Here is a 26,866-nt window from a genome sequence, read left to right on the forward strand (position 1 = left end):
TCCAGTCACCAGCTGATGTCAGCCCACGGAGCCAATGCCTTTTGGGACAGAGACGCTGTTGGGGAAGTCAATGACCTCTCTAAGTGATGAGAGAGAGCAGAATGAGATTGCAGCCCGGTCCATTCGGGTCTCAGAGGGGTCATAAATAGATTTGCTTTTTAAAGAAGTACTTTTCCCTGGCTGATTTTACTGCACTTACACTTTCCTCAAGCCCTTCCTAGTCTGGTTCTTTGCTCAATTTGCACACAAACACCCTAGAAGATGAAAGAACAGAAGCAATTTCTTGTGACGGATGGGGAAGATTCCTCTCAAATGTAGCCGACACTCGGCTTGCCCGATTTACAGGGCCAAATCACTTAGACTAACTCTTTACAGTCAATCAATTGCATTTACATCTATTGCGACTCGGCCAACCAGACTCTCCCTAGGAGACAGCCATTAATTGGCTTGTGCAGCGGTATGGACCACTGATCAATCCCAATCAACCCATGTGAAACGTTCATAATAAGAGCACTAATACTTATGTAAGCCTAGCCAAACTCACACTTACAATATCCCAGAAGTGAATTATAGCAAAAGATGATACGGGTCAATTATCAGTTGGGTTGGATATATGAGTTATTGGAGATGGAAGTATATGCGTATAGATTTGAACACAGAGACTCTTAAATGGATCCCAGGCACTCCCTCTGTTTAATGTTCCCTTAATCTCACATTGCCAAACCGTAGGCTTTAATCCAATCAGCAAAGAGCTTGTTCTCATTTACCCAGAAGGCTTGAGGGGCTCAGCATACATCTGTGGTGGGGTGAGCCATGACGGGATGGTGTCTTTCACCCTGTACATGTCATTTTTCACAGCTTGAGTTTTCCCTCTTGCCCTCTTTAGAGACCTCCATTCGAAGGAACCTAGAAGGAAAGATGATGAAATAAGTCAATACCAGCTATCAATGGATTTTTCTGTTTTAAGACACTAAAGCAATCTACATTTTATGATTGCTCAGAAATAATCCACTCATAGGATTAATTCAATTAAAATCAAGCTTATTTTTAGGTACAGTAATGCTCAGTGGAACCAAATGCGCTCTGAGATTTAATAACCCATTGACACGTCGTTTTCAACTAGCTTGTACTCTTGACAATAAGAGTACATGCTAATAAGGAAATATGTTCATTGGGTCAAAGTTCATAGGTCAGGTCATCCTAAGGTGGCACAAATGAACAGTACAAGTGTTCTGTACTGCTAGTCAGATTTCCAATAGAGTTCCAACTCAGCAGCATCTTAAAAATGTGTCAGCATCTCAGGCTGGGGTCTCAGAGTGGTAAAAGTGTCACAAAAAACATGAATACATTTAAAGCCAATCTCTTAAAAAGGGTCGCAGCATCTGTTGACACAAAGCAATAACATTAGATTCCTTTGGATCCACCTCTTTTCAAGCACAGTTCAATCCTTTAATGTGAACCATGCGTGCCCTAAACCTGATGCCGCTGATTACTTCTGGGCAATTAAGCGCACTGATAGAATGAACTCAGTGTGACTTGGATGCTTGATCTGAAAAGAAGGCAAGACAGAGAGGGGGAGAAACAGTGAGCAGCAGATGATGAGAGCGGAGAGTTATGTGATGTTCTGGCAGAGCTTGCAGACTGGGCCCATTGTCCGGGCTTGCAAAATCAGCACTACCCCATTCCTCTGACCCAGTTAAGACGTTCTTTCTGCAAGCTGGCCGGCAGTGCACTCAGCTTCCTTGTTTTTCGTGATTGCCTGACATTTCTTTTCTCTTCTATTCTGCTGGTTCTTCCTGCCAGATCTCCTTAATACCGCCGCTGACAAGGGTCCTAGTAATAACGCAGCTGCCTTTTTATTGATAATGTGTCACAGAATATCTCGGTGTCGTTATCGAACACTCAAGGAGCAGAATGGCATTTTCAGTGGGAAATAAGTAATCGATAGGGAACAGCAAATTAAGTAATAGCATTTTTGCGTTGATGCATATTACAGCTCAGTTAACAGCCTTCGGATCGGCAAGGCTCCGTGCTGCTGGATGAACAGATCAATCCTCGCACAAAGCTGACGCCTCGCTTTGACAACATAATTAGTTATCATACAGAGAAACGTGTTTGAGGACTATATGAAAACCTCCCTCGGATATTCAGCTCATGGATCAGAACCACGAAGAGGCGGTCAGGGAAACCATGTGATCCTCTATGAGGAAAACAACTTTTTAAAAGTAAAGAGAGATAAATAACTGAGATGAAGGGTGTCAGCTGAGAAGAGATGATTTTGTTAATGCAGGTCTGACAGGAAACAGGATACATCTGTTTATGTATTCACATAATTTTGCTGTCAATCTTAATTCACTTCGTTTTGTATCTAAAACGGTAATTGTATTATTTTATGGTACTTTAGATTTCAATGAACTGGAATCCTCGATTCTGATTGGTCAATTGAAGCATTCTGTGGTCAAATATTTTTGTATTACTTCAAAACTGTTCTCTTTTGAAAACTTGAAAAATTTCTCTTTTCACATTATAAAAATTTCAAATCAGTATTTATGTCTTTATTTATAGCAGTGCAAAAAGCAGGATAAAGTAGCCTAAGATGGTTATTATTGCAAAATAAACCCCAAAAGGGTCATTAAGGCTCAATGGAAAGAACATCTAGTGACCGGCTGAATTAGCATTTTCCTTTACATGAAATGTAATTACCTTCACTTGTATAAATGTGATATTGTTATGAAAGTTGTTGACCATCCAGACCTACATTAACCTTACATCAGGATCAGTTGAGACAACTGAGGTCCCAGGGTACCTAGAAGACTTTTAGTAACATTTGTTGAAACTATAAACAGAAATACAATTAAAATGATTTAAAAAGAAAAATGTCACTTGTCTAAAATGTCTAAAAGGTTGCCTATACCATGGGTCATACATGAAACTGACAAATCCATCTGTTTATACTGCAGCATGATTGTATTATAGCCTACTGACAACTTTGACATATACAATATCCGGGTCTGTATATCTTCAATTTTGTTTCAACCCTACGAACGGAGACATAATAATTCGGCTGCGTCTTTTTGGTTCTCTAAATTGGATGCATATTATTCAAGAGTGTTTTCACCTCCACCATTGACCCAGTCACGCTTAAATCATTTTATACACTAAAACTGTGTGTTTGTGACCTGCCCCATCATCCACCTTATAACTGGAGAACGCGTGTCGACCCTGAGACTCGTTTAATTTAATAAAGGAGGTGATGAACATCTGCGCCCTGTTCGATTACCTGCAGTACAGCCCAGCCAGCCACGCGCTCGCGAGTGGAGGCGCGTGTCTCTCTCTCTCTCTCTCTCCAGAATTCAGAGGCGCTTTTCAGTCTTTCAGAGTGTCAGACTAGCTCGGTGGAAATCATGTCTTTGAACACTATGAAGAAGAGACTCTTCCAATAAACGTTAAAAAGGCACCTGACTGGAACAAGTCTGTTTGAAGTTCACTCCATTATCTACTCAAGAGAAACACGCGAGGATGCGCGCGGCAGTCGGAATCCTTTGTGCTTTGACGTTCCTTGTCTCGTGCAGCCATGGCGCGAGAGTTGTGAGTGGTAAGTTTTAGTTGATTTAGTATGAAGCTATTTTCATTCATATAGTTCATTCATTCATATTCTTTCAGAATTTAAACCAGTGAGGATAAATGTATCAAAATATACAGTTATTTGTGGTAAAATTGTGCTCGAGTGATAGCTATTGGTCAAGTTTAAAGGGTAGTTCAGACAAAAATATTATTTAATAATCCTCAGATTGTCTCAAACCTGTATGACTTTGTTAGACAGAAAGGAGAAGTTCAGCAGAATTACATCATCAGTCACCATTCACTTTCACTAGAGAAAATCTATGTAAAGATGGTGACCAAAACTTATTATTATATATTATGTTACTCCATAACTTAACTTTTGTGTTCCATAGAACATGGATCAGGATGAGTAAATGATCACATTTTCATTTTGGATGAACTGTCCCTTTAAGTATTATTTTAAACCCACTGTCACACCAATAGTCTGTATTAGAAATATTAGTGTTTTGTTTTTTTCAGTTATATTTACTTTCAGGAATTTTGATCAAATCTATGCATTTTTTCATCTGTATAATTTCTCAAACTGATTTTCTGTGCGGCAGCTTCAAAATTCCATAATTTTTCATAATGCTTTTGAGTGCTCATTCTTATTAACCTCTACTACTCTATTTTATAATTAAAGTATCTCTCAAAAACATTATCATTCTTTTATAAAATCTTACAGATCAGCTCATAGCTTTCTCTTCCCCAAAGATGATTTGTCTTGAAGATCATTCTAGAAGCTTGTCTCCAGCCTGTCTTAATAAAGCGATGGGATGAAAAAAGAAAATGATTATGAAAGAAAAATGAGAGAGATTGTTAGAGATAAAAATAGGTTTGTCATACACGTGTAAACTGAAAGGATGGACAATAGGGAATTGAAATTGAGCAGTTCTTTGAGATGAGATCGGGGTTTAATAAAAGGTGACAAGAAAGTGGCCATTTTGAAGAACGGAACTGCCAGAACATTCCATGCTGGAAGGAGTAAAACTGTGCTACACAGACAGGAATTGAGGAAGAAAGCTAAGGAAATTGGTAGAGAAAATGCTGAGTCCAGTTTTCCCCCAGTTAAACCCGGCCCATTACTGGGCTCAGATTGATGATATAGCAGATCTGGACCAAGCAATTATTTAAAGTACCTCCCGGGCAGAGAGCTAATGTTATTATTAGACTTTTAACAGTCTGTATTAATCACAGTTCTCTTTGCTGGGCCTATCAGTGTATCTTAAGTGTTCTTTATAATAGAAGTGCTTTGTTTATGATTTAATAATAATTCCATGCATTTTCTTCTTAGCTTTTAACTGAACCTTTAACTGAGCATTCTTTAAACATCCAAATCTCTCTCTCTCTCTCTCTCTCTATCTATCTATCTTTACTGTACTCTACTGGAGCAAATGTTATGCAGAAGAAGAAATCGCTAAAAAATACTGTATTAATTTTATGTCTTCAGGTCAGACAGTGTGTCAGGGCAGTCCCGAGCAGCCGTGCTATAAGATCGCTTACTTCAGGGACGTGTCGAGTCGTGTTGCATTCTGGGAGGCCCAGCATGCGTGTGACATGGATGGCGGTTCATTGCTGAGCATCGAGAACACTGCAGAGCAGAAGCACATTGAACATCTTCTGCAGGAACTCAGTGTCTCCACTTCCACCGGTGCTTCCAGCGGGTCGGGCGTCACAGACGGAGACTTCTGGATCGGGCTGACACGGGTGGAGGACGAGACCGCACAGGAGCCTGGCAGCTTCGCCTCGTGTCCTAACCTGTACAGGTGGACAGATGGAAGTGTCTCACAGTTTAGGTGAGATGTGACTGATCTGGGGCCTTTTCAAAGCAGAGATTTACCTCAGGTAAACAGTCATTAAAATTAGCACTTCTGTTTTACAGAAACTGGTATGCTGATGAACCATCCTGTGGAGGAGAAGCTTGCGTGGTCATGTATCACCAGCCTACAGCTCTCGCTGGGCCTGGTGGGCCGTATCTTTACCAGTGGAATGATGATAGGTGCAATATGAAGCACAATTTCATCTGCAAGTATGAACCAGGTTGGTGATTTGCATTGTGAACTTTTTTTAATTACTGTCAAAAGTGACCTAATTAACCTGAATTCACCCTATTAAATTGGTTTAGCTTACAATGTCTGTTTTATTGTTCTGAGCAGAAAGTTACCTGGTAAAAGTGCAGAGCGACACACCTGGAGGGCCCAATGTTGGTAAGCAGCCAGGTGTAAAATCTGTCATCATTTGACTTTAAGTGTTACAGATGTGTTGACACTAATCTGCTAATGTGCCCTCCAGATCTTTCCTCAGAAGAACAAGAGGAGAGGAGAACACCTCCCGTCGATCAGGATGAGAACCCTCTACTTATAATGCCAGGGCCCTCAAGTAACATTAGATTTTAAATGATTTAAATGAATATTCAGTAAAGTTCATAACTGAATAAAGTTCAGTTAAGCTCAGCATTTGTGGTATAATGTGGTATTGATTACCACAAACATTTTTTATTTGTTCGTTCTCTCCTTTAAAAAAAAGAAAAGAAAAGCAGTGATCTAGGCTAGTATAAAATGGAGATGAATGAGCCCAATCTTTACATTTTAAAATACTTTTATCAATAGAAGACTTAAACTATATGTATGTTAGAGGTTAGTTTTAGTGTGACAAAAATGCATTTCTGTGTAAAGTTACATCATTTCCATGGCAGCAGAATGCCATAAACACTAAACCCTAAATCAACTATAAAAATAATTTATTAAAAAGCTTCATTGACCACAAGCTTCAATTATAACACAAGTTTTAACAGAATATTTATTTATAGTCCCATTCAAAAGTTTGGGGTCAGAAAGACTTTAAAAATATAAATAATTAAATACAAAATACTTTTTTTATTCAGCAAGGACACATTCAATTGATCAAAAGTGACATTTCTAATGTTACAAAAGATTTCGATTTCAAATAATTGCTGTTTTTGGACTTTATAATAATCAAAGAATCAAAAATAATAAGAAATATTATTTGTTCTCCAAATTAGCATCATTGTAATTTTAATATATATAATGTGACAAGGAGACGACTGGAGTAATGGCTGCTGAAAATTCACTTATGCCATGACAGGAATAAATTACAATTTAAACAATAATAAAATAGAAAAAAGTTTTTTTGATCAAATAAAGACTACCATGGTTAGCATAAGAGACTTCTTTCAAATTCTAAAACAATTACAGATTCTTAACTTTTGAACAGTAACTTTAATGGTAACTTTTTGTAAGTGCTTTTATGAAAGTTTAAGCTTCACATTTCTGCTTTTAAATCTTCTAAAAATTGGCCCCATTCACTTCTATTGCCTCACTGTAACCCTTGATTTTTTTGTATTTTTCAGAAAAAAAGGTGAGTGAAAATTATATTTTTGCAGTAGTCAACATTAAACCACAAATGCTGTCTATCGAGTTTCACTCATATTGAACCCAGAATTCAACTCAAAATAAATGACTGTATGAAAATGGAAGTCAAAGTGTGTTTTTTTTTCTTTCCCAGGTATGCTGCTAATCTACGTGATTATCCCTACCATCCCTCTCCTCTTGCTGATCCTGGTGGCTTCAGGAACGTGCTGTTTCCAGATGTTGAGCAAGAGGTGAGCCATTAAGATCAAATCACTGTAAACGCTGTCAGACTAATGCTAATGCGCTGTCCTATTATGCACAGTAGCATCCAAATACTGCGACACATCAGGAAGTCAGTGTCTCACTAACAGCCTTTGCATCTTGATTAATCAAGTTTTCAGCTCACTAGCCGAGATCTGACACCATCCTCCGTTTTTCTCTCTAACCCAGAGGTTTTACCGTGATTAATTAGATTCAGCTGTTTATAACTGCGCCTGGCAAAACAGCTCAGCCCAAACTAATCACCATCAACACTGTTATTATAGTGCACATTTGGCATATTTAAAGGGGGGAGGTGTTTGCCTGACACATTACGTCACACTGCATATGAGACAGAGTCCAACTCGACTTCTATTGCCATCAATATCCCGATCTGCAGGGAACTGCTGAAGCAAGCCGTTCCCGTCCTCCGCTCCCGCCCCTCAACATAGAGCATGAAACACAGTTCATCTCCCTTTAACCCTCAGCCCGTGCTTGACAGAACATTATATAGTAGCTTATTTGTGTAATTTATTATGTTTACACGGCTGACGCTCCCACAGAGTGATGTCTTTTTAACATATTTCCGATCACTGTGGCAGACGAGGGGATCCTCAGACAATCCATTTAATCACTGGCAATGACTGAGTGCGCTCTATACGATAAAAGGCTTCCTGGAGCGAGTTCAAAGCTTTTGGATGAACGTCTTAACTCCTTAACAGATGATGCTTCTCTGTTTTGCGATGTTTGCACTTACACTTGTTCTCGTGATTAAATACCATCATAAGACTTGGAGGAGTCACATAACAGCTGCTTTGCTTCGTGTTTCTTATAGTGTGTACCTTTAAATGTCAGGTCTTCCATGCATTGTGCTATTAAACTTTAGAGACATAGAGATTCACGTGGGGAAATCGGCCTGATTCACAATGCACAGACAAACAATACATATGTCAGATATTAACAGATTACAATATAACAGTATATATTAACACATATACACAGAAGAATAAGTGGCCAGAATTGTACATTTTGGGGTACAACAGCTTGTCCCTGGAGCAGTACCCTTAAAAGGACATACTTGTACCTTTTTTTTTTTTTTTACCCCTAATAGGTACATATTCGTACCTTAAGGGTACGTATTACTACTCTAAGGTACTAATATGTACCTATTAGGGGTAAAAAAAAAAAAAAAGGTACAAGTATGTCCTTTTAAGGGTACTGCTCCAGGGACAAGCTGTTGTACCCCAAAAGGTACAATTTTAAACCTCTTTTTTTCTGTGTGTACCCATAGAGGGTGCATGTTAGGTTGAAAAAAATGAAAATTTTGTCATCATCAACTCATCCTCTTATCATTCCAAAACTGTATGAATTTCTTTTTATTAATTAAATAAAGTAATGAATAATTGAATTTTATTTAATACATTTTTTTTTTAAACAGTAAACCACGGACCAAAACGAGCGTTAACCAATCAACTCTCTGGATCTCCAAGACGCCAAAGATAGACAGTGGCATGGAGGTTTAAAGAATAATCTCCACGATTCAAACAGCTCCATTTTTCTGGCTTTGTCATCTATGTTGCTTGATCAGCAACATTCTCGTCTGGTGGTTAGTTTAGTGTATGATTTAATAATACTAGCTAAAAGTTACATATATATCGCATTTCTGTACAAATGTTGTGCTCTCACAAATTTCTTAAGTCTACAAGCTTCTTGCTCATTCCCATGACCTTCTTCTCCATTTCATTTTTCTTGTCAGAGAGTCTGGCCTGAAGGTACTGAGGGAGGGGGAATACTAACTGCCACCAAACACAGTGAGCAATTAAATTACTGTAATTAAAGCAAGTACAAGTGGGAACCACAAAAAAAGAGGAATTAAGAGTTCCCTGTGACAGCGAATAGGGATACACAAACTGAAGCTAGTGAAACAGTAAAGAAATTAATCACTAAAAGAGCATAAAAAGACAGCCTCATAGGTTTTTGGAGAATTAGAGTAATGTCTCTCATTCAAGAAATGAGAGGCCTATTTAATTCAAAAAATGTATCATGCATTGCCAATGATGGCACAATATCATATATAGTTATGTGCATACAGTTAATAATTTGGTAGCAAAAGATTTATTTTGAAACATTTGCAATCATTCTTTAAATGACCAGTACCATTGGCGTATATAGTGACTGTTCTGCTCTGCAGCTTATGAGGATGTTGTCATAAAGAAAAAAGATAAATTCATAAACGTGTACATATTTTTTGTATGATGTGACTGAAAAGCTGCCACTGTTATATATGCAGTTCTTTGCATGTGAATATTTTATCACCCCCTTTTACAATACTGCATACAGAAAATATCAATGCTAAAAAGTATTGAACTGGTTTGCATCAGTGATATTGTATCAGATACCGGAATTAGTCAGTTAGACGTCTGGTTGTACAGGAAGATGTGTTTCTGTGAGCGTGAGTAATATTGTGTGTTTGAATTTAAAATGTACTGTTAATACTTTTTTATATTTTTGAGACAGGAATTGGCCGTGTACAAATGGATTAAAAATATTTAATTGCTTCAGTTTGTTTTTATGGCTCTAAAATCATGCCACATAAATGCTTAATCACAAACAAAAACTCAAAGTGTTTTGAGTTACTGGATTTATTTGAAATCGGTTTTGTGATTCATCACAGACCAAAAAAATCGGTATATAGGTTCTTATCGATAAGCAACTCTTAATGTGATTAGCAGATATTGAATATTAATAGCGTTATCTTGTATTCACATACAAAGAATTCACATCCTTATCTCTGCTCCTCAAACACTTTTGCAAGTTTCTTTCACAAGAAAAAATACCTTACACACAGATCAAAGCTCATTTCTACAGATTACACCACTTGTAATTGTTTATGAGAAACACGGTAGTGGCCATGAATTAAAACAGAAAGCTGTCAGGGGGTCCAGCTGGTAGGCAGAGTTAGAGCCAGACATAAGACAAATGAACTGGACCGCATTAACACCAAAAAGATGTGGTACTTTGTACAAAATTTACCCTGGTCTGCAATTAGTGACAGCATAGACTTTAAAGCACACTGCTAATTACGGAGCCAATTAAACTAATCAGTCCTCTGCTTCGACAGGAGAACTCGCGTCACACACTCAGGATCTGGTAATTATAGATATGACTGTAATCACTACTCTGGAGGCACAGGGTAGAATTAAAGAAACAAACCCTTTCCCATCTGGAGAGGGGGGTGATTTTAGCCTATTAGAGCTACAACACAAGCGTCTCATTCTCCACCCGAACAAGATCCAAACAGATCTTCACATGGCTTTATCAGAACTGGAATACGGTTAGTTTATGATGGAAATGGGGAGGTTCACCCTCATCCCGTCCTGCAAGCTAGAAATCAGCTGTCTTCTAAATGTCAAAGACATTAAAAACGAATCAATTGGGTTATGGCAATGATAATTAGTGTTTGTAACTGCACTCAGGTGGAGTTTTAAATCTTTGTGATGATGGATGGACTTCATTAATTCATTTAATGTTAAAGAGTGTAAAAATGCTATGGTAAAAAAAACAACAACTGCTTAATAAACTGTGGAAATACTTATTAATTATAATTTTACAGTAAAATGTGAAAAGCAAGTCATCTTAGTTTATGGTGAAAAACCATTCTTAGATTTTTCTGTTTAGTTATGTACATTATGGGTTTATGTTACATCTTACGTTGCTAAATTAATATTAATATTGCTTTTTGGTGTTGTGTTACCATAACGGTGTTATGTATTTGTGTGCATGTCACTTGCATTGCTAATTATATTCTCAGCATAATACTTTGAGTGAAAAGTGAATACATGAACAATATTTAGTACACTGTAAAAATGATTTTTCATTGTAAATAAAACAGATTGTTGCAGTACCTTTTACAAGAAAATAGCCTACTATTTTAGTCTTTTTACTTCAAAATTTCACATTTAACTCAATGTGTTATTTTGTTTCATTGTAATTAATTGTGCAACTTACTAGCAATTTTTGAGAGAAAATTGTTTCAACAAATTTACAGTTTTTGGAAGTGAAAAACAACATATCACCTTAGTTTACAGTGAAAAACCATAAGATGTTTATAATTCCTTAGAGTTTCTACAAGGCTTTCTCAATTACCACCTGTTTTTCTTTTAGGAGTTTTATAAAGGTACAAAATTTGTAAGGTATATAAATATTATATAAATTAATGATATGGGCTATATGTTTTTTTAACCGTAAATTTAGCCTCAGTTCAATCTGTAAAACTCCAAATTCTACCGAATTTTTATGGTAATGTTATTACCATATAATGGTATTTTTTTGATAATGAATTTCACAGATGTATTTATTTATTTATACAGTGATATGGATGTGTCCGCAGTTCATATAGTTTGAATTAATTCACAAGAAATTGTATATAAGACACATAATGAGCATAGAAGTTGAGGGAGATGCGTCCAATATTCAGAGTACTGTTCAATCAATTTGGGTTTTCAAATTGCCAGATTATTCCATTTGTATTAAAAGCAATTTAAATCAAAGCCCACCGCTACTATCTAGTAGTATCAAACAAACTATCCGTCACAATTTGCTGCTGTGTAAGCTTTAGCCAAATGTGAGATTGAAAAGCACTGCAAAGCACAAATGATTAACAATTTGTGAAGATGTTTTAATACACATCTCAAGATCAAGGTTACAAATGTTAATAATGACAATGTCTTTTAGTTTTAAAAGTCACATCAACCAAGAGTTTAAATGCATTAGCACATAATCTGAGGGCATTATAGATAATTAAATCTCCTGCAGGCAATCAAGGCCTTATTAGCGCTCCTCACAACCTTTCACCCAGCGTGTCATCTTACGCCCATTACAGTAACTATCCCAGGTGTCCCTGCAGACACAAAGATCAGCATTACATTATGTCAAAAACACATGCACAACAGATCAATAAACAAGATATAATGCAGTGATAGACACAGCTTGAGGCCAAATTTCTAAAGGGACAAGCAACCTTTGTTAAAGGGGTCATATGATGCGATTTCAATTTTTCCTTTCTCTTTGGAGTGTAACAAGCTCTTAGTGTATAAAGAAGATCTGTAAAGTTGCAAAGACTAAAGTCTCAAATCCAAAGAGATATTCTTTATAAAAGTTCAGTCAGCCACACCTACCGAAAACAGCTCGTTCTAACACGCCCCCACATATCTACCTCACTATGTGGGAAGATTTGCATAATGCTGCCCAAATGTTCACGCAAAGAAAGAAGGCGTAACTTTTATTCTCACTGTAGTATTGTTGACGCTGCAGCCATGTCGTGAAGACATGTGTACTTCGTTGTGAAAGCGAAACTACTTTGTTTGGTCTTCCAAAAGAGGACGATATCCACTTCGTCATGCCTAGAGCTGATCTGTGCTGGTCGCTGAGGGAATACTTCAACTTTCACCGTGGACGAAGCGGAGTCCAGCCCGGGGTCCGTCACATGTGGTTGCCGCTCATTCGTCGCATCCGCCGGGAGCGCCGTTCTCGACTCTGCCGCCTCAGCTCACTTTATCCCAGCCTCAGCGCACGCTAAGCTGGGGCTTCGGCTCACGCTAGGCCGCTGTGTTGTTCGTTGTGAAAGCGAAACTACTTTGTTTGATCTTCCAAAAGAAGACATGACTACAAATCAGTGGTTAAGTTGTATTTACCACACTGTTCCAAAACAGTTTAACCCAAATATCCAGATGTGCGCAGCACATTTTATGGAGGACCGTTTACTGATCCTGGGAGAGTAACGTTAGACTACAAGCCGGCTGTTCTGACTCACGTAAGTACCTTTTCATTTAAAGGATTTGCCACTGATGATTCAAACACGAGTTTTGAGCAGTGTAGAGTAGCACTTGTTGTTTGTCATTTCTCCGATCACAAATGCAGACAGAGTTTTATATTTACGCGGCGCAATGCAACGCAACGCGTAAAAAGACAGTATAAGTCATTATAATCAGTAATTATGTCCCCACTGGATGCAACAAATGCCTCGTTTGTAATGGGTTTTAATGTTTTTGTCTCGTCGCTCCGGCCTGACAGGGCATCAACAGTATGTGAGGGGCGTAACATTTCCGTCTCACGCTTGAGGTATTCAGCCAATCACAACACACTGGATAGCTGGCCAATCACAGCACACCTCGCTTTTTCAGACCAATGAGCTTAGTAAAAATCGACACATTTCAAGAAGGCGGGGCATAGAGGAGAAACAATAATGTACAGAATGTGGAAAATAATGTGTTTTTTAACTTTAAACCGCATAAACATTTCATTACACCAAATAATGTTCTTTTTAGCAGCATCATATGACCCCTTTTTAATGTGAAAAATAAGCTTTGTCAGTTGTGCCCAAGGATATATGCAATGAATACTTGCCATGATTTGAGTCCATTGGTTTTCACAATGAGCTTTGCACATTCAACTGAAGCTTTCAGGTCATCCTGAAGCAAATCTATCAGATGGGAAACATGTATAAACAAAAATGTAATATCAAAGTTTAATTAAAAGCACAGATACAGAGGAGTCAAAAAATCCAATTTACTTTTTTCCTGATTTTTTTTTACACACATTTTTCTCAGTATAAACTATATTCTCAGCATAACACTTGTGAAAGTTACAATATGTAAATGATATTTAGTATACTATAAAAAAATAAAAAAAAAAGATTTTTCAAAGATTACCAACAAAGTTTTTTACAAGAAAAAACTACTTCAGTCTTTCTACTTAAAAATGTTCCTTTTAATTATTAGTGAAATTTGCTAGCAATTTCTGAGTGAAAACTGTTTATACACCAATTGTTTTGAGAGAATAACATCTGAAACAACTATTTATACAATACAATTTATTGTTATTTAATTTTTTTTAATTCTAAAACATATGTACATTTATAAATAACATTTTGAATCAGATTTTTCAGACCCCCACTGTATGTTTTACAAAATTACATGCAGCAACATCCAAATAATCTTTGTCCATTTTTAACTACTAGTCCACTTTAATACAAGTAGTGTTCGATATGGTCACATGAAATCTATTTAAAGGTAATAAAGTACCTGAACAGGGAATTTTGCACTGGTTCTGTCCTCCTGGAGTGCCATCATTGCACCATTTGAAACTGTTTATTTGGAAGACACCATAGTCTTTCCCGGTATCAGCTGAACGCACTCTTTCGGTCTTAAACCTGCTTTCCCAGTAGGCCGTGCACACATCTGTTGAAATTAAGTTCAAAACCAATGGGAATCAAATATATTATGTTCAGTTTTATAACACATTGTATGTTTACTGAAGATTTAGTTAATACAATCAGATATGCCAAACACTGCAAGTCAGTACTGAAAATCCAAAAAACAAAGTACCCACAGTTGCCAAGCGAGAATCCCTCGAATCCATCAAGTCCCTCTTGCGTGAAGATACGGACAACATCACAGCGACCCAGCGTGCGGCTCTCACACGAGCACAGCCACATCAGACACAAAACCGCAATCGCCACCCTCATATCTGCACTGCTGCTCAGAAAATCAGTCAATATCTGCTATTTGAAGAGGAGTTCAGATGGAGGGTGGAAGCTGTGGAGTGGGATTATTTATAAATCAAATGAAAGGTTTGTGTCGCAACCAATTTTTCACAAGTGCATGTAGTTTGCAGTTGCTTCAGATATGGCTGCTGAGGCAATAACTGACTTTGGGCGGTTCTATTTTTACTTCTAGAACCAAAAACATATTTTTAATGTGCAGAGAAACTCTGGAAAAGACTTCGATCAAACAAAATGGAACATAAGACTATGCAATATTGGGGAAACCCAGTCATGTAGCTATAATGAGAGCAACATACATATATATATATATATATATATATATATATATATATATATATATATAAAACAAAAATCAAATATATTTTGCTTTTATATTTTTTTTATTCAGAAATTTCCATACAAGTTGTAATATGCCTTCAAAAACAAATATAACAACAAAATGAAAACTAAGTGTTTTTATCTGTCATCCAAACATCCTGAAATGACTTGAGGAAAGATGTTGAGACAGTTACAATGTGGAAAACTGTTGTGAAAAAAACGGCTCCTTCATGTAACCTAATGTGCAATTAACTGAAAATAACAGCAAAGGAAATGGAGATGAGAATGTGTCAACAAACAGCTCAAACGGCCGCTGTGCATAACCACAAACAGCCCTTAGGAAGACCTGCTGCTTGCTTGCTTATTATTTATCATATTGCAGGTGTACTTTCCATATGCATATTCTACTTCTTGTAAAACTCTGGCAAAAGAGTATCAAAAGTGTCAAAAATATCAAACTCTGATCTGACATCAGCTGAAAGAAAAGTGATTCAGTCAAAACAGACAGCCCTGTTTAAACAGCACAGATATATAAGGTATCTTGTAAACATTGTAAACTGGCATGTTTGTGTGCTTATGAATGACATTAAACAATTTTTTATTATTACTTATTATAACCAAGTGGCAAACATATTATTGTAATAAATTAATTATTTTTTGTACTATATTATAAATTACATTATCAAATTAAATCAATTATTAATCAATTATAAAATGGAAAATACATTTAAAATAACCCCCACAATTTGCTAGAATATTTAAAAATCTGTTTGTGTTCCATTTATCACTTTTTTATTTAATCATTTATTCAGTATAATCGGTCCAAAACCTTCATTAATTAATGTGTGAATAAACTGTGCTTTAGAGAACCTAATGTATGATGTAAAATTAATATCTTAAATATTTGGTCAACAAGAAATGAGTAAATTATAACAGAATAATAATTGGATGTAAGAGCAGGTCCCGTCTCATTGACTGAACAGCGGCCCCTGCTGGAGGAGAGTGGAAGGGGAGTCAAAGTTCACAGCTTGTCCCTTATTCAAAACCAGCACCCTGAAGGAGTAACAAAAGGTCATAAATACCTTACTGGAATACTTGACATTTAATGACAGGATGAGTCACTTGTTATATAAAGGATTGTTGCTCCTGACCTGTCAGTGTGCATGACAGTGAGCGGGTTCTGAGTGAGCCACAGTACAGTGCAGTGTTTAAACTCTGTGTGGATCAACTGTCGGACCAGCTCCTCTGTTTCTAGGTCCACACGAGGAAGGGCCTCTTCCACAAGCAGGATTCTGACCCTTGCAAGCAGTGCTCTGGCCAAACAGAGCAGCCTCCTCTGGCCAAAGCTTTCACAACACAAAAACAGAAATATTTAACCCATAACAACCACTTGTTTGTTGTGCCAGTACATAAAGGTTGCCATAGAGAAAACTATATTGTTTCATGAAGTAATAAAACAGAGCCACGGTTCAGATCTGGACTCATGATTGATTCCAGCCGGAACGTGAATCATTTCACGCTGCAGTTCGTTCTACATGCAAAATAAGCAGCCTTTATAACCAATTATGGGAAACAATGAATCGGCTCAATTATTTATGTTTGTCTAATCTGCAAAATTCACTTAATAGAACTTTTTTATACAATTTTTAATAATCAAATGAGAAACTTGTAATCTGTGTGATTCTGTTTTTTGAATTTATTATATGTTTTATTGATTTTTATTTGTGTGAAAATTATAAATAAAATATTTTATATTTAACAGATTATTTAAATTTTTTTTCAGTTGAATAGATTTTTATTTACTTGTTTATTAATTGACCAGGACTTGACCCAGATTGGTCACAATTTTTAACACAAAATAAGCAGCCTTAAAATCAAATAGTGGGAAACGATGAATCGGCTCAATTACATTGGTTTGCCCAGTCTGCAAATTTCACTTAATTGAACTTGATTTATTTTATAATCAAGTAAGAAACCTGTAATTTTTTTTTTCAGTTATTTGTGATCCTGTATTTTGAATGTATTAATTAAATGTTTTATTTATATATAAAAAGAAATATGCAATATATATATATATTTTTTTTAAACTTTATGTATTTTATATACTAATCGACCAGGGCACGACCCAGGCCGGACCCGACTTTATATTTTATATTGTATCGACTTTATATTTGACAAAGCTCCTGTTTTGTATAATTTGTTTGGCTATTGGGGCTTTATTATTTCTTACTTTTACAAAATATTATGGTACCCAACTGGATTTATAATGCATATTTTTGAAATTTTATATAAAAATTAATGTAATGATTAAGTAAATTTGAAAAAATAAAAAAAAATTTACAGAGTTGAATATCTCTGCAATAGGCTACTATATTTTCTATATCAGCCATTTAAATAACTGTACAAAGATCAACTATATTCTGGTATATAAACATGTAAAATTGGCCCGAGGAATCCAAAGATTGGATTCTCACACACCTGAAAGCGAGGGAGGTCCTCTGTACAGGGTGCAGCAGCTGAGCAGGCAATAGTCGAACACGCTCCTTCAGATGGCAGAGCTCCAGAGCCAACCACACCTGTGCGTCAGTATGCTGAGCGAACGGGTCCAGGTTAGCCCTCAGGGGACCAGAGAACAGTACGGGAACCTGTAACACACGGGACACCATAACTCATTAGTGACTTCAATAACTGAATAATGCTTGTTACTGGCGGAGCCTGGGTAAAGCTAGTTTTGCACTACACACAATATTGGAGAGCATTCCTTCTACCACACCCAGTGAAATAGTTCTGTTACCTGTCAACACTCCTTCGCCTCCAGTCTTTGATCGGTTTTGCTGTGGCTGGATTGAGCTAGATCGACATCATTCTCTTATATGCAACTATAAAATAGTTTGACTAACCTGAGAAATGATTTGCAGACGGCTACGAAGGTCACGTAGACCCATGCGGGCGATGTTTATATCGTCAATCAGCACAGCGCCGCTCCTGGCCTCCACAGACCGGAACAGACTGCTAACCAAACCATCGGTGTCGGTCTTCCCCCTGCTTACGAGCCCAATCTATACACATACAAACAAACAAAAACCACCCTGAGGTTTAAATACGGATATATTCAGCGGGAAAATAAAATAAATACATAAGTATAGTCAGTGAATTTTAAATAAATTATTTAAAATGAATATATTACAGTGGGGAAAAAAAGTATTTAGTCAGCCACCAATTGTGCAAGTTAATGTAACCCTAATAACAATGAAAGTAAAATATTTGTAAAATTATTATTATTAATAATAATAATAATAAATTAACAACAAATATAAATGAATGATTAATATTTATTTATTTTTACATTTGAGATTAACATTAATAAATAATAATTAAAAATAAATAAAATACATATTGATATTGATTATTATCAGTATAAAAATCGTAGGCTTATAAATAAAATTAATTAAATATTGATATTAATTAGTAATTAATTTACTTATTAGGCTTATAAATAAATAAATACATTTAATATTAATATAAAGAGATTCATTAATTTATTTATTATCAGTATGGAAGTCTTAGGCTTATAAATAAATACACAAATAAAATTACTAATTAATTAATTATTTTCAGTATGTAAATCGTTGGCAAGAAAACAAACAAACAAATATTCAAAGTACCTTTTCCTCTTTTAGAATGGTGAGATTAATTCCTCTAAGTGCTGGTGTGCCATTAGAGGAGGCTTCAGACTCATAGTTCCTGAACTTCACCTCTCCATGCTGGGGCCAGTCATTGGGTGGTCTGTAGGATTTTTCCCATGCTGCCTAAGGTAAAATGGGGCAGTTGGCTCAGTCCACTGGCAAGCCCAAAGAGAAGTATTTACTTGTTAAGTAAGTATTATGTTACCCTGTACCTCCTTCTCCACTTTGGCAAATTCACAAAGGTTTTGCATGCTCAGCATGTCTATGCTGATATCAGAGGCAGCATGAGGGTATCGGTGAACAGCTTTTTTGATCTGTAACACATTTTTTTTTTGGAATTAATCAAACAAAATTTAGGTTAGGTATCAGAACAGATGAACTTACACTGAAGGCACAGATCAATGCCAGAACCACAAGCCCTGCATCCGGTTCAGTCTCCAGCAGAATCAGACTGACCAGGAACAGCACAATCCCAGCAATGCCATCTAACCGCAACGCAGCCTGACTGCACACAGGTCATAAATCACAATAATCAAAGCTGTTGTATATGTTGCAATAAATGTGACATGTTTATTTGATATGTTTAGTAGATCTTTACAGTGTATATTAATAACATTTTTAAATATAAAAATATGTACAATATTTTATTGGCTTGAAAATACAAGACAACTCTTGCAAAAGCTATAATATAATCAATCACAGATGTGTATTACACTTGAATGGCGCCCCCTAGTGTACTGTAGTTCAGCAGGCAGGCCAAAACAAAACTTGCAGAGCAAGGCCAAATCTCTTATCCTGTTTTCAGCAACCAACCTTTTTTGCTTCAATTTGTGTACAAACATCAGTGCCAATAATTTTGCTTTAAAAAAAATCATCTAATTTATTAGCTATAAGAAGCTGGCAGAAATATACATACACACACACACATACACACTTTGGGAGTTACGTTATTGAAGTGAGACAATAGAAGGTTAATCATTAAATTCACTGATGATTTACTAGGTGATTTATTTCAATGTTGGTACTTTTTGTTAATTTTTTTTTCATTTATAATTTTTTTCATCAGTTCACAACAAGTGAACACTCTCAGAATCCTTCACAAAACGAGCATTTCCGAGCATAAACAAAATGTATATAAAAACCTTTTTTAACCTTTCTGTGTTGATTTTGTTGTACTTGACCAGCAGGTTTTGATTTAAGGCTTGGAGGCAGTGTGTCAGACACACCTCCCTATGTTTTGGCCCAGAAAGTGGAGCATCAACACACTGTGTCACACACTCCAGAGAAGCAACTAGGTTTGCCTCCATGTGTCTGATATGACTGTGGGCTGAAAAAAAGCGTGACTGAAAGAAGAAAAAGAAAAGTTAATACCTGTATAATAACCATTTGTAAATACTTCTTGATGTTAAATTCTGATTTGCTAATGTATAAACCTTCAGGTCAATATATTCTGGGAAAACTGACAAACCTGAATACGGAGGAAGAGGATTATCAGCGGGCAGACAGCTAGACTAAAAACCGGCATGATGAAGCTGATTAGAGTGATGGTGCTCAATATGTCCAAAAGACTCTTCAACCAGCTGTGCAAATGTTTGGGCAGCTCTTCATCAATCACCTGCATATCCTAATCCAACATGAGATCACAATGTTTTTTTTTTTTTAAACGGATTAAGGAAGATCTATCTTGGTTTTCCATCATATTTGCTTACATCTGTTAGAAATAAATTATATTTTAAAAATATATTGAAATTAAAAACGGTTATTTTAAATTGTAATATTTCATAATATGACTGGTTTACTGTTTTGAGCATATGAGACTTCTTCATGAAAATGTTTTAGCAGACTAAGTGTTTACATGAGGTTATTCAACAGATTAATTACAATACATTATAAAACAATAAATATATATGTTATAAAATACAAATAAACAATACAAACTTACCTGTCACATCGCTGTTGGAAGCCATCAGATGGAAGCTCTTCTGTAACACATGACCGGGTAACACTTTACAGCAAAAAAACCCCACTTGTTTCTCCATGCATCAGTGAGTTGTCATATATGGTGACGTTACCTTTTGTAGTAACTAACTGAGTGGTGCCCAAATCCTTTCCAAGAAAGCTCTTCTCCAGATGGCAAAGAGACTGCTGTGCCTGCATAAAATATGCAGAGATTAATTAATTTGAACAAAAATATTAATAAAATACTAAGAAACTTTAGATTTAAGATCTTCAATAAAGTTTGTTTTGATGTTGTCACATGCGTGCTACCTGCTTGAGAACATAGAAGAGCCCAAGGAGCTCCAGCAGAGGTGGGCGGAGCAATCTGAAGAAACAGAGGGATGTAAAGATCTGAGACGGTGTGAGAACATTCCCATCATCCACCAGCACAAACACACCGATACTAGAGAAACCAACCTGCACAGAAAGATAAAGAGTATGGGAAATATGGGTCAGCTCATGCTCAGATATGTGACTGAACCATCCTAAAAGAACAGAAAAGACCTGGTATTTATGCAACATTTCCTTGATGAGTTGTTCACTCCTTTCCCTGATGATCAGCTGAGTTCTCTGAGGAACAACAAACAAAGATTATAAAACATATCAGCATCAGAACATTTACAGAAATACACTGAACGTGCTTCATCTCTTATTTTTCACATGCAAACTCCCAAGGAATTCTTCAGCAGACTGGCCTTACTAACCTGAAGCTGTTTGGCTTTGCGCTCTACTGCAGAGTTGACAGGGATGAGGACTAGTAGCAATGCCACCCCCACTAGAACACCTGGGCCCAATTCTCCCCACAGTAAGTCCAGACAGAGAGCGACTCTCAGGGGAGTGGACCAAAGACAAGCTAATGTGACCACTAGCTCTGTAACATTTTCAACCTCCCTTAATAAATCTGTCCCCTGAGTGGTGTTGGATTGCTGTCGAGAACTATGGGAAAAAGGCAATGTCTTAAATGTATGGGGGGGGGGAGTGGAATGGAATGGAGGGAACATGAACCATGGAATAAAGAAGATAATCCTTTCAGTATATAAAGAAATGGATATACTTTCAGTTTGACATGACAAAACACTTGTGAAAAAAAAAGTTGCAGACTTTGTTTGGACTGAAAGCATACTAACTGAGATAATGAGACAGTTAATAAGACCTTTACCTTCCTGTAGAGGAAGCCAGCTAGAACCGCTTGTGCATTGGCTGCAATTATCCTACTATGTTTCTCAAAGTGATGCTGAGAAACAGCACAGCAGCAAACTGCTCCCAACACCACCAGAGAATATGTGTATCCTGCCCAGTCAAACACAGCCTGTCTCTCACAGAACAGGATAACCCACCTGAGGTTAAAAAACATATACAAAAACAGATTAGAGAATTTCAGCAGCCAATACTCCAGTCTTCAACGTCACATGATCATTCAGAAATCATGCTAATATGCTGATTTTATCAATTATTATTGGTGCTTAAATGCTGAAATTATTTTTCTGGAAAGTGATATTCAAATAGAAAACTGTTGTTTTAAATTGTATTAATATTTGACAATATAACTGTTTTAACTGTATTTTTGAACAACTAAATCTAGCCTTGGCTTGAAATAAGAATCACAGTCATACCTGAGAGTCAAAGGAACTAAAATGCTAAAAATATCAGTTGACAGTCTCAGAAGCGCAACTTTGACTAAGGCTGGACGGAATGTCACCCATATTGCATAAAGGAGAGAGTAACCAGTATTGGCTTTTCTGGAGACCAGCAGTGACTCTCTTCCAGAATCCTCTCCGAAGTCCAACCTCTGTATGAATAAAATATTAACAATAAATCTCATTCAAAGCATGCTTTTCACAATTAAAACAAGTACAACAGAAGTGTTTGTCCCTGGCTATTGTTGTGGATCTTCAGTTACCTCATTGTAATTCTGTTGTTTTTCCCATTCGTGCTCAAACACAGAGGATAGGGTGTGGACAGACTCCTCATTATACAGCTTGCAAAGGTCAGACAACTGCAGCGGTCCCCTGTGGCCCATTACAACCACCCTGAAAACAGAAGAAAAAAAACTGTTAAAGCTTGCTGTGGTTGATAACATTAAAGAATACCTCCCCAGTTATAGGCTTAGGCTTACCTGTTTATCCAAAAGAGGTTCATATGGATAAGACTCCCTTTTGACTGTGAGCACAAATCAAACACAAATCTTAGTGCAGAGACAGTAGTCTTAGTCAATGGTGGGAGATAATATGCATTTATTAAATATCGCAGTGAATCAATAGCTTTATCAATTCAAAAACTATTAAACAGAACAATATTGTTTTGGAAATACCAAAGAAAAATAAATGTGTATTTCTGAAGGAAAACGGTTTCAAAACAAAAAATAATATCTTATTTAACTGTGAAATATAAATTCTTTGCTACAATATAATGTGAACTTCTCAACTGCTGGCGTCTTCTTGACAGTCTAAAAATAAGAGAAATTCAGTTCATGCAGTGTGAAAAAATATCAATAAAAGTTGTGCTTACCTCATTTCAGTAACGATGGCAGCGTCTAAAAACAATATAATGTCTTGCCGCGTGTAAATGACTGCATCTGCGTCTCATACAGCTGGAACAAAGGAACCTTACAGGAAAACAAATAAAGTAGCCTAAATTTCACGTCATTTACACTTGTCGACGATATTTAGGTTTAAATATCCTCTGACATGTTTTGGGATAATTAAAGGACGCTCTCTGTTGGGAATTAAACCGCGTCTGAAGCATAAACAGAGGAGCGTGCAGCGTGTGCAAATGTCCAATGAGAGCGGCGCTTTCGGTTGTGGGCGTGTTTCACTTTGCTGGGTAAACCTTTTCAGTCTTTTTCGACTGCATGTTTTCTCATTTAATATACTTTGTGTGTGTGTGTGTATGTATGTATGTATGTACCGGTATATATATATTCGTATACACACACACACACACTGTATATATATATATATATATATATATATATATGTGACCCTGGACCACAAAACCAGTCTTAAGTGTATATAAGTGAAATATATTTGAAAAGCTGAATATATAAGCTTTCCATTGATGTATGGTCTGTTAGGACAGGACAATATTTGGCTGAGATACAACTATTTAAAAATCTGCAATCTGAGGATGCAAAAAAATCTAAATACTGAGAAAATCGCCTTTAAATCTGTCCAAATTAAGTTCTTAGCGATGCATATGACTAATCAAAACTGAAGTTGTGATATATTTATGGTAGGAAATTTACAAAATATCTTCATGGAACATGATCTTTACTTAATATTCTAATGATTTTTGGCATAAAAGAAAAATCGATAATTTTGACCCATACAATGTATTTTTGGCTATTGCTACAAATATACCCGTGTGACTCATGACTGGTTTTGTGGTCCAGGGTCACAGGTTATATATACTGTATATCATTTTGTATTTTTCATTTTTGGGAAATATCTGTAAATATCTATTATGCAGCTTCTTCAGGGCACATCTATCTATCTGGCAAATTTTTTCAGGTTTAAAATAAATGTTCTAGTTCTAACTTAGAAAACTTAGAATATTAACTGGACTAATTATTTTATTCATTAATACAAGATATAAGAGGAAAAAATATTTAATTTAGGCCTCATATTCTGTATATTCAAATATATTATGCATCTGAACATGAAGAAAAAATCAGTTGTTCATAGAATGAGTAAACAAAAAGAGGATATAATGATGATATATGATAAGGCCTCATTCAAAGAAGAATGAGTAAACAAGTAATCGACTTTCAGGTTTAACATGAGCTCAGTTTTGTTGCTTAGAGACATGCCATGCAAAGTTCCATGTTGTGTGTGAAAATGGGCGGTAGTGGAAAAAGAGAACATGTTTAAATCACCTTAAATATCTCAGTGAAACTATATTTCATCAGTCCAGCAGAAAACAAAAACTCCTAACCATGTCTTTAGCTCTGTCTTCTCAGAGTGAGATGTCCCGGAACAAAATTGAACATGTAGTAAATGAAGAGAGTGACACAAAAGTCATACTCCAGTCAGGTTTGCCGGGCTTCTATTTCTTTCTCTTTTTTTTTTTATAATATATTTTATAATAATTATTTTGGGTTTAATAAGATGGGGATCAATCCAGAAGCTCTGGGTTCTGTGGATACCTCCTTACCTTCTTCTCCTTCCTCCTTGTCTTTCTTACTTTTCCTGTCTCGGTCTGGTTTTGTATGAAGGTAAGAAAAAAAATTACCTAATGTAAAACCTACTTAAAAATGGTTTATTATTATTATTATTATTATTATCAAACAATAAAATCTGACATAAACATTAAGGTCATCAAATTAAGTGAAAATCACTTATAACTTAATTATTTATATATATATATCAATCCTTAATCTATATTTCTTTTTGTCAAAAGATTGTCCAGGAATATGAAAGAGCAGTTATTTTCCGATTGGGACAACTCCTAGGCAGTGCTAAAGGACCTGGTAATTAATTACTATTCTTAAAATCATGAATAATTTGTTAAAAATGGTTTGCTTAGCTCAGTTGTAACTAGCAGTTCTTTTTATTGATTGCTTTTAAAGGTTTGTTCTGGATTATTCCATGTGTGGACACATTTAGGAAGGTTGATTTAAGAAAAGTGTCTTTTGACATCCCTCCACAAGAGGCGAGTGATTCATTTGAAAATGTGTAATCGTTGTTATTTTTTTCAATTAATACATATTACGAGTTTAATATCATATTGTGTTATAATGTAATATGTATCACATTTTCTCCTCAGGTGCTGACCAAAGACTCAGTGACTATCATGGTGGATGCGGTGGTCTACTATCGTGTCTTTAACCCCACTGTCTCTATTACCAAAGTGGAGAATGCTAATCATGCCACACAGATGCTTGCACAGACTACATTACGAAACATGCTGGGAACTAAGAGTCTGGCAGACATCTTAAAATACCGCGAGGAGGTGTCTGAACAGATGGAGGTAAGATAACCCTTCCTGAAAACAACTCTAAATCTTTCGTTTTTTTACCTCGTAAAAAATAAAACCTTCCTTATTGGCATGTATGGGTCAATGAAGAACCTTTAACATCCATTCCACAAAAGGTTCTAGGAGAACTCAAAATGGTTCTTCTATAGCATCACTGCAGAAACCATATTTTTGAAATCTTTATTTTTAAGAGTATTTCAACATTTTTCTTTCTGGATAGGAGCATATAAATGCCTTAAATAAAAATGGTTTATTGTTTCATCTTTTGCCTGACAGGCTATGATGTATGCTGCATCCAAGAACTGGGGTATCAAAGTGGAACGGATCGAGCTTAAAGACGTCAAACTGCCCACCACTTTGCAGAGAGCCATGGCAGCTGAGGCCGAGGCCACCAGAGACGCCAGAGCCAAGGTGGGTGTCTGAGCACTGAAAGATTGTTACATGCTTTACACACACAAACACATGCTATACTGTCTGTTCTGCCGAGCCAGCCAAGTTTAGTCTTATCAGCTTTGCAGCTTTGTGTTCAGTCTGTCTGGGGAGACACACTGTTCTCTGATTGGTGGATGAACACCTGCAGCCCCTCACATACGGTCAGAAGTGTAAATGAACTGTAACCCCCTTAAGCCAATACATTTCCAAAACAAGACCTACAGACCAGTAAAGCACTTGCAGGTCAAGACATTAGCCTCATTTTATTGCTATTTGTGATGACTGACCACTCACAATATAGTTAGATACCTCTTACTGAATCTGCAATACATGTATATATTTTGTGACTGTAAATGTAGTTATTTTATCTTGTGGATATATGTGTGTGTGTGTGTGTGTGTGTGTATAGTTACATAGAATTAATTGATTAATATTTCTATATGATTCTAATATATTATGATAATAATTTAAATATAATTTACATATAATAGTTACATTAGTTTAATTTGTGTAATTTAAATTCTATATACAGTATATAATGTGTTTAAATTATTTTTTTATTTTTGAGAAATATATGCAAATATCTATCATTATATATATATATATATATATATATATATATATATATATATATATATATATATATATATATATATATATAT

At 36.1% G+C, this 26,866-nt stretch overlaps 4 protein-coding genes across 4 annotated transcripts; 2 read left to right on the forward strand and 2 right to left on the reverse strand.

Moving 5' to 3' along the window:
• Positions 1 to 3,340: 3,340 nt before the first annotated feature.
• chodl (chondrolectin) lies at positions 3,341 to 9,750 on the forward strand. Its single transcript, XM_016274158.1, has 7 exons — positions 3,341 to 3,595; positions 5,054 to 5,399; positions 5,486 to 5,643; positions 5,760 to 5,810; positions 5,896 to 5,982; positions 7,129 to 7,225; positions 8,671 to 9,750. The coding sequence occupies exons 1-7, from the start codon at positions 3,520 to 3,522 to the stop codon at positions 8,753 to 8,755; spliced, it is 900 nt and encodes a 299-aa protein (XP_016129644.1). The 5' UTR covers positions 3,341 to 3,519; the 3' UTR covers positions 8,756 to 9,750.
• A 2,169-nt stretch (positions 9,751 to 11,919) lies between these two features.
• Positions 11,920 to 15,030, reverse strand: lyz (lysozyme). Its single transcript, XM_016274159.1, has 4 exons — positions 14,622 to 15,030; positions 14,315 to 14,470; positions 13,638 to 13,713; positions 11,920 to 12,132 (listed from the first exon to the last, which is right to left on the reverse strand). The coding sequence occupies exons 1-4, from the start codon at positions 14,755 to 14,757 to the stop codon at positions 12,063 to 12,065; spliced, it is 438 nt and encodes a 145-aa protein (XP_016129645.1). The 5' UTR covers positions 14,758 to 15,030; the 3' UTR covers positions 11,920 to 12,062.
• Positions 15,031 to 15,895: 865 nt separating this feature from the next.
• On the reverse strand, positions 15,896 to 23,558 carry abcc13 (ATP-binding cassette, sub-family C (CFTR/MRP), member 13). The gene is made up of 20 exons (XM_016274294.1): positions 23,307 to 23,558; positions 22,915 to 22,958; positions 22,699 to 22,828; positions 22,412 to 22,587; positions 21,958 to 22,135; positions 21,503 to 21,754; positions 21,069 to 21,368; positions 20,873 to 20,951; positions 20,743 to 20,782; positions 20,619 to 20,620; positions 20,510 to 20,511; positions 20,269 to 20,424; positions 19,953 to 20,143; positions 19,185 to 19,305; positions 19,013 to 19,114; positions 18,780 to 18,923; positions 18,015 to 18,173; positions 17,593 to 17,759; positions 16,266 to 16,460; positions 15,896 to 16,167 (listed from the first exon to the last, which is right to left on the reverse strand). The coding sequence occupies exons 2-20, from the start codon at positions 22,935 to 22,937 to the stop codon at positions 16,083 to 16,085; spliced, it is 2,502 nt and encodes an 833-aa protein (XP_016129780.1). The 5' UTR covers positions 22,938 to 22,958; positions 23,307 to 23,558; the 3' UTR covers positions 15,896 to 16,082.
• A 1,174-nt stretch (positions 23,559 to 24,732) lies between these two features.
• On the forward strand, positions 24,733 to 26,195 carry LOC107586775 (erythrocyte band 7 integral membrane protein-like). Its single transcript, XM_016274295.1, has 6 exons — positions 24,733 to 24,829; positions 24,905 to 25,011; positions 25,197 to 25,266; positions 25,366 to 25,448; positions 25,563 to 25,766; positions 26,049 to 26,195. The coding sequence occupies exons 1-6, from the start codon at positions 24,733 to 24,735 to the stop codon at positions 26,193 to 26,195; spliced, it is 708 nt and encodes a 235-aa protein (XP_016129781.1).
• The last annotated feature ends 671 nt before the right edge of the window (positions 26,196 to 26,866 follow it).

The sequence above is a fragment of the Sinocyclocheilus grahami genome, unplaced genomic scaffold, assembly GCF_001515645.1.
Source record: "Sinocyclocheilus grahami isolate Dianchi unplaced genomic scaffold, SAMN03320097.WGS_v1.1 scaffold85.1, whole genome shotgun sequence".
Taxonomy (NCBI): Eukaryota; Metazoa; Chordata; class Actinopteri; order Cypriniformes; family Cyprinidae; genus Sinocyclocheilus; species Sinocyclocheilus grahami.

Coding starts and splice junctions, on each gene's coding strand:
- chodl (XM_016274158.1), top strand. CDS start 3,520: ATGCGCGCGGCAGTCGGAATCCTTTGTGCTTTGACGTTCCTTGTCTCG. Junction 5,400..5,485: donor GGAAGTGTCTCACAGTTTAG/GTGAGATGTGAC, acceptor TCTGTTTTACAG/AAACTGGTATGCTGATGAAC. Junction 7,226..8,670: donor TTCCAGATGTTGAGCAAGAG/GTGAGCCATTAA, acceptor TTTTTTAAACAG/TAAACCACGGACCAAAACGA.
- lyz (XM_016274159.1), bottom strand. CDS start 14,757: ATGAGGGTGGCGATTGCGGTTTTGTGTCTGATGTGGCTGTGCTCGTGT. Junction 14,471..14,621: donor GGGATTCTCGCTTGGCAACT/GTGGGTACTTTG, acceptor TAATTTCAACAG/ATGTGTGCACGGCCTACTGG. Junction 12,133..13,637: donor ACCAATGGACTCAAATCATG/GCAAGTATTCAT, acceptor TTGTGTCTGCAG/GGACACCTGGGATAGTTACT.
- abcc13 (XM_016274294.1), bottom strand. CDS start 22,937: ATGAACCTCTTTTGGATAAACAG. Junction 22,829..22,914: donor AACCTCTTTTGGATAAACAG/GTAAGCCTAAGC, acceptor TTCTGTTTTCAG/GGTGGTTGTAATGGGCCACA. Junction 20,952..21,068: donor TCTTCTATGTTCTCAAGCAG/GTAGCACGCATG, acceptor TATTTTATGCAG/GCACAGCAGTCTCTTTGCCA.
- LOC107586775 (XM_016274295.1), top strand. CDS start 24,733: ATGTCTTTAGCTCTGTCTTCTCAGAGTGAGATGTCCCGGAACAAAATT. Junction 25,012..25,196: donor CGGTCTGGTTTTGTATGAAG/GTAAGAAAAAAA, acceptor TTTTGTCAAAAG/ATTGTCCAGGAATATGAAAG. Junction 25,767..26,048: donor AGGTGTCTGAACAGATGGAG/GTAAGATAACCC, acceptor TTTGCCTGACAG/GCTATGATGTATGCTGCATC.